General features: G+C 40.0%; 2 protein-coding genes across 2 annotated transcripts in view; one reads left to right on the forward strand and one right to left on the reverse strand.

Annotated features, from left to right (window-relative positions):
- edar (ectodysplasin A receptor) overlaps positions 1 to 13,816 on the forward strand; it is a gene marked incomplete at its 3' end in the record, with an annotated part of 33,931 nt that extends 20,115 nt beyond the window's left edge. Inside the window, exons 4-10 of the mRNA XM_079563638.1 lie at positions 372 to 553; positions 3,038 to 3,123; positions 8,619 to 8,690; positions 8,818 to 8,943; positions 9,939 to 10,013; positions 13,424 to 13,496; positions 13,807 to 13,816. Coding sequence (XP_079419764.1) covers positions 372 to 553; positions 3,038 to 3,123; positions 8,619 to 8,690; positions 8,818 to 8,943; positions 9,939 to 10,013; positions 13,424 to 13,496; positions 13,807 to 13,816 — 624 coding nt within the window. The remainder of the gene's footprint in view (positions 1 to 371; positions 554 to 3,037; positions 3,124 to 8,618; positions 8,691 to 8,817; positions 8,944 to 9,938; positions 10,014 to 13,423; positions 13,497 to 13,806) is intronic.
- A 1,110-nt stretch (positions 13,817 to 14,926) lies between these two features.
- The window catches only part of ccdc138 (coiled-coil domain containing 138), a gene marked incomplete at both ends in the record, with an annotated part of 23,708 nt that continues 23,260 nt past the window's right edge, over positions 14,927 to 15,374 (reverse strand). Inside the window, one exon of the mRNA XM_079563639.1 lies at positions 14,927 to 14,960. Within this exon, the coding sequence (XP_079419765.1) occupies positions 14,927 to 14,960 (34 nt within the window). The remainder of the gene's footprint in view (positions 14,961 to 15,374) is intronic.

Genomic DNA, 15,374 nt, shown 5'->3' on the forward strand with positions numbered 1-15,374 from the left:
CGATCGCAAACTTGTACCCAGCCCTAGTCGCCAGTCACTGCGCAGTTGCTCCCGACACGCTTCTCTACAGAGATGGTTAAAGGGAAGGGTCAAAAACTGGGGGAAATTTTCCCCCGGGAACAACACGGTCAACAAAACGATCTGTCGGCCATTTTAAACACTAACAGGCTTTCACGGCACATGTACCTCTGTTACCAATCAAGTGTTTTCTTCTGAACGGTAACGCCATATTTGCTGAGGGCATGAGACCATATGTCCTCTTGTGTGGCATATGCTTCAAACTATTAGTCAGTTTATTTAATAGTGATTATCGGTGCCTGTTATGCTGGCTCATGGGGTTGATGTGCTTCTGTTCTGGGTGTGCGTTGCAGACGTGTGGCTACGGTGTGAAGGATGACGACTTCACATGTGTGCCGTGTCCTCAGGGGAAATACTCCAAAGGAAAGTACGAGATCTGCAGACGCCACAAGGACTGCGACGCCCTCTACAGAGCGACTGTGCTCATAGCAGGGACCCCGGAGAGCGACGCAGAGTGTGGGCCCTGTCTGCCCGGGTAAGATACATTCTGAAGTACATGATAATCAAATGCACTTGCGCCATGAAACGGGGCACACAACTGCACACACAAAGATTAAACTTAAATACTGATACATGGATCCATTCTGTATGGTTTGGGACATTACTATCCCAATACACTCAATATTGGCCTGTACAATTTGTATTGATATGGCAACAAAAACACACACACACAGTTTTCCTCATATTGAGTAATCTTGCTTTCAGATTCAGTTTTATTTTTTATTTACATATACTGTATATCTATAGCTGTTACTAATATGGTCTATGACTATGGACAGGATAGACCTTGTAAAAAAACATTTCCAAAGCCAAGTGTTTACTGCCACAGGAGGCTGTAGACCAAACGGTTAAAAGTCCGTATAATCATGACCGTAGTTGAGATTGCGAGTCCAGTTTCTGGTGTTGTTAATCTGACATTTGGTAAAATACTATTTTGAAAAGTGATCGTCCGCAAGACTACAAAGTGAGAGTGAAACATGAAAGTAAACAATCAAGTTTACCTCCTGATTGGACCAGAATGCCACACCCAGGTTGCAAAATGAGGAGAACAAACTTTCAAAAGTAAACGATCCAGCTCCCTCCCCTTCCCCTCCTGATTGGACCTGACAGGCTGGTTCGCAGGAAAGCCTGTCGTCTCATTGGTCAAAGTGATAGCCTGGGGATTTTGATTAGTTGCTACAGTCAGCAAAGGAAGAGACTTATGGAATTAGAATTTAATATTACTTACGTTTGGTCAAATTTCATACCCAGGTGCTCAATTATATGCAATCTATTAAATTAGCAAAAAATTCAAACTTGCAGACTATCACTTTAAAAGTAGGCAGCGGAGCACTCCAGCCTCATTACTATGTATGATTCCATTAAGTTATAACACAAAACTGTGTATTGTCTCAGCTCTATAGAATATACATAGGGAGTAAATTCGGAAACTAGAAATACGTATTGCCTTTTGTGAATGTCTGAAAAATGCCTTCTTGTTTATTATAAATGTTTAATAGAGTTTAAATAAAAATGTATATTGACAAACTGCGGATTTCAAAAGCTGGGGAACAACACACTGGCCTTTCAAGATCACTGGCAACTATTTACCTTTCAACAAGTGAATTATACTCAATAATGTAATGTTTTTCAAATCTGCAAACCTAATTTTATTAAACATTGCCAGCCTGCGTAGATCTGGACCACCCTGTTCTCCAATTTAACGCAAAGCCTTTGTCCTTTTGTGCTGAAAAGGCAGTTAATCCTCTGCTTCCATACTACGACCACAACATGGAGTCAACAGTGAACACCAAACTGTTCCCAGATCTCCCTGTCCTGTCCCATCTCCGTCACACCTTCCCATAATGCATGGCTTCCTTTCTTTCGTTTTGCCCTTTCATTTCTTCTCTGTCAGATGCAAATGTGTGACTGGTTATATAAGATTGATGTTTCTATTACTGAATGAGAGGAAGTTGCGTAAATTGGTAGGATCTTTGGGAAGAACCCCCGGGTAGAGAGAGGCTTTTTGTCTTTAATTTTGACCTCATATTGTTTGTTTTTGATTAGTGGTTATTGCAAATGCTTGCGTTTGTTGTTTTTCTCGACATGACATGCTGTTCTTGCGGCCGGCGTCAAAGCATATTTACAGTAACAGGACCAAGAATGAATGGGGCTAACAAACAAAGCACAAACTACAATTAAACCTCTCTTGGCTCATGTTAATGGTTGTCTTGTGTCGTGGGTTTGAATGTCTCACCCCAACCTGAGCCTATACGGGCCAAAAAAACCTAAAAAAAAAATACAATTCTTCATTTAATTATCTACCTCTAGATTAGCTCCAACATGTTGCTGTAGCGCCACACATCGCTATAACCCTCATCATATTGCCCACATTTATTCTTCTCAGCTTTCAAAATGATTTAAAACCACTTAAAACCATTTAGAGACCTGACTCCTGCCACTCCCTGCTGCTCTTTGAGATACCTGACTGAAGGCAAAAGCTGTACCACGCTCTGCTGTGTGCCTTTGGGCCAGTAATTATATAGAGTCAAACTTTTCACCCCATATCATCAAGTCTTTGGTCTCTGCAGATAGAGAGCATCTACTGTTCATGTTGTGTTTTCAGTTTCTGGTAGATTTACAATTTATGTGTAACGCCGGGATGTTCAGTTTTGACTATTTTACTTCAGCATTTTAGTTCTGGCTTCTTGCTGCGGGGCTTTAAAAAGCATTGAAAAAGTACAAGTGATCTGAAAATCATGACATTGCTCCATTTTTACCCCATGAATTCATGTTACATGCTGCATGATTTGCTGTATTATTGTTTGCTCTAAAGTTGCCCGTTGTTCCAATTTACTTCAAAATATTAACAATTTGTCTCCCTTTCCTGTTTAATGGAATGGCTGCTAATTTATGCAACTATAAATGGATGTATGTGTTGTGTTTGTGGCATTAAACAATATACTTTATTTCTGTCTAGGTATTACATGCTGGAGAATAGGCCCAGAAACCTGTACGGGATGGTGTGCCACTCCTGCCAAAACGCACCAGCCAACACCAAAGAGTGTAAGAGCAACAACTTCTCCTCTCTTCTTATCTCTTGTCTTTTTAACTTTGCTTGTAAATCCTCTCGCAAATTCTCCCTTTTTTGTTGTTGTTGTTTATCTGCATACATTCAGTTCTGTGTTTGAACGCTCAAGCTTCCCTCAATGAAAAGCTTATATCCCCCCGAATCAAAGGAAACAGCTGTACTTCAGAACATGCTTCAAGTTTATGGCAGTAATTGAAGGTCCAACATTTACAGGACACGCTGTTAGTTTTTCATCTTTCATAGAGGGTATTTCAAATCCTTTTATGTACATTATATTCAATTTGTTGAAAATTCCCGTAGAAAAAAGTAAGTACTTAAACTATGAGGCCCGTTTACACCATTTGACCACAAGTTCTTGCACTTTTAGCATCTTTTGTGGGAATGGGGAGTTCATATTTGAAGCCTACCCTGGAAACTTTGGGCTTGGAAAAACCCTGACCAATCGCTAGGGTTGCAAATGGGTAATTGGTGAACTATTAGCTACTCATTTACTATGTTTTTGAAGCATAAAACATGCATTTCAGTGTCCCATACAAGTGTCAGGCCCTTATCGTTACGTCAAAACATAACACAACTAAACCTACATTCTGCTCTCTTTCTCCTAACTGGTGGGACAAATGGTAAAGTTTAATATAATGACTTTGTTACACTGTGGTTGTTTCTAACTGAAATCATGACAGACAGTGACCAATACTGTACGAGGAGTGGGCTGCATTACACAGAACAGACCGAAATTATTGACTTTTAAAACAACATAATATTGTAATACTGCACACACTGAATATACATGTAAATGGACTCAACTTGCATAGCTCTTTTCCACCTTTATCAGGCCCAAAGAGCTTTACAGAAAGGAACCAGTCACCCATTCACACTCTCATTCATACACCAATGTACGCAGACACTGGAGGCAAGTAGGGTGAAGTGTCTTGCCCAATGACACAACGACAGTGTGCATTTGCAGGAGCTGGGATTCAAACCCACAACCTTCCAATCACGAGACACCCTGCTCTATCACCTGCACCACTGTCGCCCCTGTCGTATCTTCAGATATGCTTCAGTTTAAAACGGTAAAGAAGCAACCTTCCTACCCCCCGCCTTAACCGAGAACATCTTCTCCAGTTCAGCTTTACCCAAATCTAAAAGCTTCTTGACTGCAGAGCAACAGTGTAATGCCTCATTTAAAAGCCAAGACCAACAAAACTGATCCTTTTTTGCCACTTTTTTGTCACATTTTTTGCATATTTTTTGCTTTTTTGCCACGTTTATTGACACTTTTTGTCACATTTTCATCCCTGTTTTCGTTGCCATTTTGATGCTTTTTCAAGCTTTTAGATTTGGGTAAAGCTTAACTGGAGAAAATGTGCTTGGTTCAGGTGTGAGTTAAGTGATGAATTCCCATATATTCCCTTTAATTCCCATTAATTCTTGTTAATTCACTTGGAGAATTTCCAACATCTCCAGTTTATGAAATATGCATTTCAAAGCTAAGCTAAAGCAGCTAAGTGCCTTTTCGAGTGCAACACGGCATAAATGATGAAATACAGTTTGAATTTTCTCACATTGCAGCACATTTTCATCATCTCTCCATATTCCTGGTTGTTTCAAACTACCAAAAACACATCGGCCTGAAATAAACTTGTCAACATCATTTGCGTATTGATTGTGACTGTCACTGATACACACGGAGCACTGAGATTAGTTTTATGGACTCATGTTTTGCCAGAAGCGCCCTCAAGTGTAACTCCAGCGTCCCGGATATGAGCACTGCTGTTATTGTGCCATATTTAATGAGTGTGTTTTGAAAGATGAAAACCTCCAAAAAGCAGTCCAGGCCTGCAGAGACCGGGGGTGTGAAGTTTAGATCCATAACTTCATGTGTGTACCAACAAAGTCGAGCTTTTCAACACAGCTCTAATTGTTTCTAGCGGGCCTTGGAAATGAGTGATTGGATAACACTGGCTAAGAATGCACTTTATAAACGATAAAGCTACAACATGACAACCGTAGTTCATTGGTAATTGGGTCCAGATGCAAAAAAACGGAATTGATTTTTCTTTTCTTTCTTTTTTTTCGCCGCTCTTGACCCACTCCATTTATGTGGGTTGCGGATTGGCACAAAAATTACACTTACAGAACAATTTCATATTAATTTATCCAAAACAAATTTGAAGGCGAACGACCAAAATCACAAATTGTAAAGTAAAATGGTGGTGCTGCTGCTAGACCCATATCTCAAAATCCTACAGCATCATTTTCTTCTTTTCTGCCATTTTTAACAACCCAAACAATAGAGCAGCAGAATTTATATCAAATCGAAATCGCAATTCTTAGTGACATTAGCAGATCAACAAGACAGCAATAACATAAAAGAAAACTCCTGACTCTATTGGCTCTTATTGGCTGTATTCATTACCTTTGAATCCTATAGTTTACCAAATAAATGCATGGGATTCCTATATTAGTTAGGAGTTTATATTTGAGTCTTCGCCCAAATGTAATGCTCCAGGAATTATGAACATTTTTAAATATGCACAAGCATGTCACCTGCCATCTTAGGGTTTGGTTTCGGGTTAATTACTTTCTGCAAAGTGTAGTAACAGGAGAGTTTACAGCTTACAGTGGGAAGAAAAAGTGAGTTCACCGTTTGGAATTTCTCACATTTCTGCCTGAATTACTACCTTACTTATTCCACGCTCTCCTGTGAATGTTTACATGTTATGACCACATTTTATGACCAATTTCATTCAAATTCCAAACGCTGTACTTACTTTTTCCTCCCACTGTATATGCCAATGTGATTCCCTAACCCTAACCCTGACACAGCTTACATCACATTTGCCGTTCCTAACCCTAATCATAATCCTGACCCAATACCTATAACCCTAACGCTAGCCTTCTGATCAGCAAGTAACAGGTTAAAGAGAAATCTAATTATAATTTTTATTGTTTTCCCCCCCCGAAATGTTGCTGCCCTGTCAAGCAACGACAATTAACACTTAAACTACTTGGCACAGATCATAAGCCCTTGTTTGTTAACCTGGTTGCCAAGACATTAGTTTGTTTTCTAATCTGTGCCACGGGGTACTTTTTAGTTTCCAACACACACAAATCCACAGGGTAGACTTGAGATATGTATTTGTGTCAGAAATATAGAAAGTATGAGTAGAAGCTGGGTGTTCTGCTTTTTAAGGGCGTAAGACAGGCCGACACTCGCCACGTAATCTGTAAATTACCCCGGCTTCTGCGGCGCTCAGTGTGCGCAATAATTAAAACTGCAGTGGGTATGAGAAAGAGGTGATTAGCGTGTTAGTGCCTGCATCCATGCTCCTTTTTGGCAGGCAGATGTGAGGGGGCTTTGCAGGAATTACTGTTTTTAGAGCTGTCACATCTTGATAAATTTTTGTCATTTGGCCTCGCTCCTATCGCACACCCATGCGCTTAATACAAACGATAATTATCCGCCATAGAGATGGGGGGGGGGGAGATTGTCGGACGCCGCTTCCTGTAGATTTCAAAGCGTTTTTGCACTCAACTGCGAGTAAACAGCTTTTCACATCGACCCTGAAAAATGCTTTGATTTTGTGTAAGGAAAATCACTCCCAGTGTAATCGCGCTCCTCGCCGCGATCGTTTGGACCCGTTTTTTTTTTTTTTTTTTTTTCTCCCACATTGCCCCGCAGAATTATCATTTCGCAGCGTGTTTTCGGCCCCCGGGTCATGATTAAGAGATTAAACCGCAAGACGCTAAACAAGAATCCAGTTCAGGCCCATATCCTGATCCCCAAAGTGTAAACACACACCCCACTTGTTAAAGTCTGCAGCCACGGGGCATATCAGTGTGTGTGTGATGACATGGAGACAAAAGGGGGAAGCAGCAGGGATGACTGCAAGACCGGAATTGTAAACCGTTGGTTCAAGGCGACCCCAAGTTTGTGCTGGGACAGTGTGAAATGATGTGCAAAGTCAGAGCTGCATTTTGTTTTTTCACACAGAATGAGGTACTCAGATTGCAAAACCCTTCAGAAGCAGGACAAAGATTAAGATCGGTTTTGGAAAGTATCTACAATTCTCATGAGTTTTTTGGGGACATGCTGGGTTTTTTTTGTTTATTGGTCACAGATAATTGAGTTTGTGAAATGTTAGTGGGCCCTAAATGATGCCAGTTACATTGTCTGGTGAGTGAAAGTCAACAAAATGTGAAGCCAAAGCAAACTTTCCACTCACTGTGAATGCATGCTCCTGCAGCAAACAGTCTGGAGAGATGTGCCAATCCCCAAACTGCACAATTGTGACCATGGGTGGCTCAAGCATAAATAGCCACAATTAGAGCTAACTGTGCCCATTTGAATTTACTATTTTAAATACTGTGATATAAACCGTAACAAAATGTGTTTGGGGCGGTGGGTAAAATCCGCAGACTCGTGTTTTTAAGTTGGATGCGTTTGAAGAGCCTAAACCTCAATTAAAGGAACAGGCCACCGTTTTTCCATACTGAGATATGTTCTTACCTGAGCTTAGACGAGTTGATGCGTAACTGTCTGGTCTGTACGCATGAGCTCAGTCACACAAAAAGACCAAAGATGTTGTTAACATTTAGCCTCTCCTCCGTTCCTCTGTGGACCCAAACGGGGGTAAAGTTAGAAGCGACCAAGCTCTTCCACGCTTCGCCTATTTGAATACGGTTACGTGAGTAGTTACATGATCCAAGTATAGTCACACAAAATTAAACATGCCGATATTCTAAGCCGATAAAAGGAGGTACTACAGTATATTGTGAGGAACACCATAGCACTTTGACATCCACGCAGTAAAGTGAAGATAGTGGAAGTGGGCTGAATGCTAACAACATATTTGCGTGACTGAGCGCACGCACAAAGACCAGACAGTTACGCATCAACTCGTCTAAGCTCGGGTAAGAACATATGTCAGTATGGAAAAACGGTGGCCTGTTCCTTTAAGGCATTATCCACCAATAGAGCTGCCAAAACCTCCGTGGTAAGCTCCTAGTTCAGGGATACTGTCTAATGAACCATTTCTCTATCTCAGTAATTGATACAATTGCAAAAGTTATTGACAAAGCTTACTTTGGTTCCGATGCAAATTCCTCTCCATGAATACATTTCTATACTGGCCTCAATAGTGACATATATTGTTTTTTTTTTTATGGGTATGTGCCATTGTATCACTGTGGTGGACACATGGTTTTCAGATGATTGTATCCACACTAAAGGATCGGGTAAAATTTTATAGTAATTAACTACTACATTAAACAAAGATGAGGAAATGGGGTTGGTCTAAACATATTATATATATATTCAGGATCCCATCAGTTACGTTTATGCATATAAGTGATTAACAAATGATCTGGAGTTCTTTGTTTACCAATGCTTTGCTATTGTAGTTATCGAAAAAGTCACAGTTAATAGGCATAACCATCTAATTGAATGTAAAATTCTGTCAATTTACAGGCAGAAACAAATCGCCAGCGCCCCCTCCTCCTGATCCAGGCAGCACCACAGTCTTCCCCCCTCGACATAAAGGTAACCACAAAAATTCATATAAACAAGCCCTATCTAGTGCTGCGTATCTGCTAGTACCATCTGCTGTAGTGCCCGCACATCCTGAGCTTTTCTATGGTTTAAGAATATGAATGGTGTTTTGTTCCAGAACCCACAGCTCAGGGGCACTTGGCCACAGCGCTGATTATCGCCATGTCAACCATCTTCATCATGGCCATCGCGATCGTCCTCATCATCATGTTCTACATCCTGAAGGCCAAACCAAACGGACACGGTAAGAAATGTCAACTCTGTCTTAAAGGGCCACAAACTGCTGCATCTGTATGGCAAACCTCTTCATGTTGTCAAAGTTAGTTTAGAAACCTTGAAAGATGAGGGAATGACATTTATAGTATTTCAAGGTTAGTTAAAAACTGATGTTTGAAGACTGTTGTTTATCTCAGAGCTTTATTTAGTCTAAATTGATTTGAAATCATCTTCTACAAACACAATTACACTTTTAAAGATCATATCGTATTTTCTAAATTGATTATAACCTCCACCCCATATTACCAATATCTAGATGAGATCGACTATAATTATCTTTGTTCAAACCACTGTTTGATTACACAAATATTTTGAAGAAAAGTCTTCCTGTCACAGGTATTAAAAATTACGACAGCTTTCCATGCCTCTCCAACCTATAACCTAATCCTACTCTTTCCAAGTATCTCTCTAAAGGCAGTCCACATGTGCCGTGCGTTGACCACATTCTGCAAGCATTCAGGTCAAAATTGTATTACTTAAAGGGGCTAGATGCAAGTTAGCCACTTTATACTCACTACTTCCACCTCAGGTCATACGTGTAACTGCACCTTCTATATTAGGCTCGTGCATGACGGCACTTCGGACCCGAATTAACACCTTTTTGAGTGCAGGATTTTAGAGGCAGTTGTGGTAACCAGGTCTGAGCTCTTTTTACACATTAGGACATTGTTGAAACATTTAGGGGAGGAAAATACTTCATTTTAACATTTTTAAACCCCGTATTGTCCCTTTTAAAAGAGGCTAAATTCATTCAACTTAGACTTAAGAGTTTTCAAAGCTCTTTGTCGTTTTGATTTAGACCCTGGTATAGACAGAGACATCACTTTAGCAATTAAGAGGCACCAGTTTAGCCAGGTATTAAGTGGTGGTAGGAAGTGAGAGAGTAGCGGACATGCAAACTCAGCATTTAGCTCCCAGGGTTAATTGTGTTACGGTAATGTTACCCTGTGTGTCCTTGTGCAGCCTGTTGCTCCGGACAAGTGGTGAAGACGGTGGAGGCGCAGACGAACAAACAGGAAGACAAGAAGGACGTTCCCGGTGAGACCCTCTGCACATGATGTAGTTAATTAGCCCTTACAGTGTTTCAGATCCTTAGCTGCATCCTGTTTTTGTCATTCACACACTTTTACACCAAATTGCAAAAGGCACTAAGCTGCATAATTACCTACTGTATCTCTAACAGTGGAAACAGTCTGTGTGTTTACGCGCAAAGCTGCGGGTTCATGTTTTTTTTTACACATTTATACATGATTCAAAAAGACATACTACGCATATTTGACTCTACAGAAGTGGTTGGTGGGGAAATAATTGCGCATTGTTTTGCAGTTGTAATGACTTCCATTGTAATGCGCTGCGCTAATGTTACAGAATAAGCACAAACAGGCATTACGGACACTGACAGGCCTAATGATTGGGGGAAAAGGCTACATAAAACAGATGAATGGGTAAACATTAATTATCCACATTCTCTATTCTTTTCAAACCATATGGTGTGTCTTTGCAACACATGTTCAACTGTTTATTTTAGTATTGTACTTATGACTTCCAGATTCACAGGAAGAAAATTGCCAAGTATAGTAAATACATAAAAACTTAAAAGACACCCTCACAAAATAATTCATTCATTGTGACTGTTTTGAGTTGCGAGAGAATTAACTTTTTTTTTGTGGAAAACTTTGTCCTTGGTCCTTGTGCGTATTTACCATAAAAACATGATTAATACCCACACTATCCGAGTAAAGAGCCAGGAGAGCTCAGCTAACCAATCCGTTACAGAATGTGCTACATTTTTAAAATTATATTAGGCATTTGTCAAGCATTGGTAAATACTGACTTCATGGTTGATAAAATGTTTACAAAGCTTTCCTAATCATCTGTTAATTGTTTATAAGCACCTACATGGATACTGTATGTGTTGTCATAGTAACACATGCCATCTCTTTGGCTGATTAAGATTAGTCATTACTCACACATTCATTCAAATACATTTGCCCAGCATATATACAGGTGCTTGTCATATAACTAGAACATCATGAAAAAGTGCATTTACTTCTGTTATTCAACTTAAACTGTGAAACTAATATATGATATAGACTCATTACATGCAAAGTGAGATATGTAGCCTTTATTTGTTATCATTTTGATTATTATGGCTCACAGCTTGTAAAAACCCCAAAGTAAAAATCTTTTGATCAGGGGTGTCCAAACTTTTTGTCTCCGAGGGCCAAAATGAAAAAGCGCCTGTGAGTCGCGGGCCAAACACTGCGATGTCAAGCACGAAACACATATAACTGCAAATTACATTTGCATTTGATTCTATCTATGCAAATAACATTCCTAGTTTTAGTAGAACAAAATCAACAATTGCAGCAATTTAGTGCAAAATGTAAAAAAACAAAAAAAAACACCTGCATCTACAGCACCTACAGTAACTTTACCTCATTCGTTAACTCAAAAAAAATGGCCACATTAGATTATTTTGAAAGTATCAGTTCAGCATCAATTCTTTTCTAAGTCATTTTTTAACATATACTTTTGTCGATGTTTTTACTAACCTTTGCAATAAAAGTTGGAAAACTGAAAGATGATGCTACAACACTGTGATTAATAAAAACAGAGACGCCACAACAGTGTTTCCAAAAGGAGTGAAACAGCGCCGCCAATTCGACGCTGGTGGTCAAAAGGTGTACTGCATCCATATTTACCATTGAGAATGAATGGAAGAGAGTTTTAACCACAGCGCAAAAGTAGGTCACTCTCTGGCGGGCCAACAGAATGTTTTCGGCGGGCCAAATTTGGCCCGTGGGCCCCACTTTGGGCACTCCTTCTCTTGATCTATGTCACTTTGCATGTAATGAGTCTATCATACAGTATATTAGTTTCACATTGTTGGTTAAATTACAGAAATAAATTAACTTTTTCTCGATATTCAATATATGACGAGCACCTTGTAATACTATACAGTGTAATACATTTGAAGTTGAATAAACCCATTTTATATTTTAGGACTATTCTAGAGTATGTTTTTTGTGTATGGAAAGAAGTCAAAGACTATGTTGGTTTGCATCTGGATGTTTGGTAGGACTGCCCTTTGCTGGCAGTTGTGGTAATTTTCTGTCTTAAATGGAAAAGACAAGCTTTGATTTTTAGCTAATGGCATGCTAACAAATAAGTGGCACAGTAGTAAACACTGTTGAGTGCAGAACTGGTCCAATGATGGTTTAAGGAATATAAAAATGCCAAGGACACTTTCATGTTCTGTAATGATATACAGGAAATACTAATCACAGTGCTTACGTAGTGGAAGAAGAAGCCAAGTTAAATATGATTACTCAAAAGTGGATAATGCAAAATACTTCTCCTGGTATGTATCTGATAAGAGAATTTTATATCCTGATTCTAAGTTAGTTCAATTTATGGAAAGAGAGTTTGGATGAGTCGTCTTATAGGATCTAAACAACAAGTGAGGAATGCTTTTAAGTCAAGAATTATCAATGCCTTACAGATGCTTTATAGTGTGCAACACATACTCCGGTAAATGTTTTTCACATTACAATTTACAGCTTGAAAAATCCCTCCATCATTGTTGTGACCAAACTCTATTCCCGATGCATTTACGCCTTGTCAATTTCAATCCCTGACACTGAACGAGCTGCATTCCTATGAACACATCAGGGCGGTATGTGCGCGCCATACATTGCTTTAGGCGCCATTTGCTTTCACAAAGATGCTCTGTCCAATTTCACTTCCAGACTGACGCTCTGACTAACCGCTCACATGTGGCGGAGACCGAAAGACCCACAGGTTCACACACGCACTTCGGCTGCATTTGCGGTCGCAGGCACATTATATAGTGTACAATTAGGTGGTTGACTTAACAATATAATATGATAAAGTGGGGGGCATGACTAAAGCAATAAATATCCGGGTTATTTTGGGTCTAGCGTTAAATGCGTGCTCGGAGCCGATTAGTAATGAGCTATATTTACTCTATATTACTGAATAAGATTATTCTGAACTAACGTTACACTTACTTGAGTATAATTTGGCTGCTAATAATATGGCTGCTCTGTCCACATCTGAGTGTGTGAATAAGCGGTATGTGTGGAGGTGGGAGCGGCGCCCATTGCTTGGAGCTATACCGGAGCTGCTTGTCAGTCATGTAGACAGCAGCTTAATAAGGCTTTAAGATGAAAAACACATTCGCAGGAGCTTAAACACACACACCAGGCGCGCACATTAAATTTGTTCCACTTAGGGATTCCGTCATTTCGTTGTCTACCCCCATCAGTGTCCATGATGTGAGGGCAAATTCACTACAACAAGCAAGTCCATCCAGTTCTGGTCATTACATGCTGCAACATAGCCCAAATGCTATGCTAGGACTTTAAAATGCATCTTCAAATCAACAGTGTTTGACCGTGTAATGTGTATGTCGTCCTTTATAGATAATGTCGTAATCTACGCAGAGAAGGATGAGTTTGACAAACTGAAAGCTCCACCTCAGAAGACTGTGAAAAGGTATGTTTCATTTATTTACTCAGTCAATGTTTAATCCCTTTGCTGTACAAAAAGTTATTAGGTAAAGTTTATTTACTATATAGCACCTGCAATAAATGTTTCTCTCCCCCTGCACAGCCAAGGACACATCTCTTGTTGGCATTCCTTATCAATAACTCCATCGTTGTAGGAGAATTTGTCTTTTACTTACATACCAGTCCACTCTTGGCGTAATACTCTCTCACTTGAGCCTTACTGGAGTAGTTTTTAGAGGACTGAATTTTTCCTTAACTTACATACTGATTCTCTCAATTCTCTAACAACTACTCAGTTGCCAGTAAGGCTCCAGTGTGACAGCATCACGCCAAGAGACGACTGGTATGGAAGTTAAGGACAGATTCTGTAACAGCATAATTCACAGACAGGAGAAGTCACAAAGTGCTTCACAAAATAACAATTAAAAGACAAAAAGGACACAATGCTCTTGATAAACGTACATCGCTTGCTTTGAATCCCAAATAATGCACTTCACATTCATTAGAACAGGGGTTTTGATCTTGTTTGGGTCGAGAGCCGAAATTCAGCCCCCACAGTGGGTCGTGGGCCGCATATATTGTAAAAGACTGTGGCCTCATAAATAACAACATCTTACACTTAGCCTGTGTCACATGTTTCTCAAAGTGCTACGTAAACTCATTATTCATTCACTCCACAATCGATGGAATAAAGTTGAAGTTACTATTGTAGGCACAGCCACAGCCGGGCAGACGGACCATTTACCACATGGCTATAATATGCTGTTTATATCCTGATCTCTTATTATGTCAGTGCCCTCTGCTGGACATGTGTGTAATGCTTTCCTTTTTAAAATTTAAGCTGCCCCCTAGTGGTTGGAGTGAGCATTCTGGTTGCTTCGTAACAAATCCATAACTCCGCACAGGAATGGGCTAGAGACTTCCTATTTTTTTGACATGCTCAGGAATTCATGCTTCTCAAACATCTCAGTCAAGGCCTGTGAATATAAAGTAAATTAGCCCAGTCATCTCCAACTTGTCCCTCACAAGAAACTTTTGCGAAATAAAAAGGCAGTGAGCTCCTTATGCTTTGAAGATCATTGAGTAACTATGGGACTTTTATGCAAAACATCCTTGACAGTAAAATATAAATATGAAAAAGCAAAGACAGATATAAATTCAGTTTATTCTTGATTAAATACTTGCAGATTGCATTCAGTATTGTCATATAACGCAATCAGTTGGTGCTCAAAGAAAAGATTTATCAATGGACAGTAATCAAATTTGACTTAGCTATAAGAAAATGTAGAAAGTATTTGGGGAGCTACTTGTAACGGGTGGAGAGCCACTAGTATCCCCTAAACTACAGGTTGGAGACCCCTGCCTTTGCCTACACATAAAGCTGTGTTTGTTGCCAATACACCGGCTACTTCCCTTTTACCGCTTCCCACACTCGTCCATGTGCTCTGGCCTTTAAACACACATAATGACTATATACAGTCCGTGTTTACATTTGCACCAGGCGTCTCACAGGCTCCCACACGACAGAAAACACGGATTTTATCATTTGTTTCGGCATCTGCCCACAATTAGGCCACCGCGGAACAAGTCACTGCACCGCTCTCGGCTTTTTTCTGTGCCTGGTAATATAGGGTACGTATCTGCGTGAGGAAAGAAAAAAAAAAAACACTATTTATTTTTAATGAAGCAGAGAACAATTATGTGGCTTGGATGATGGAGACAGGAAGGTTGGTGGAGGTGGTTGTAGGTAGCAGAGAGAAGCCCCGGAGCTTACCACATGATAAGGACAGGGGGGTAGCTGTGTAGCACATAGGGGTATTTACATTGAGCGTCACTTAGCAAATACAATACGCGGTAAAGGTTT

The sequence above is a fragment of the Gobius niger genome (genome assembly GCF_951799975.1).
Source record: "Gobius niger genome assembly, chromosome: 9".
NCBI classification, from domain to species: Eukaryota; Metazoa; Chordata; class Actinopteri; order Gobiiformes; family Gobiidae; genus Gobius; species Gobius niger.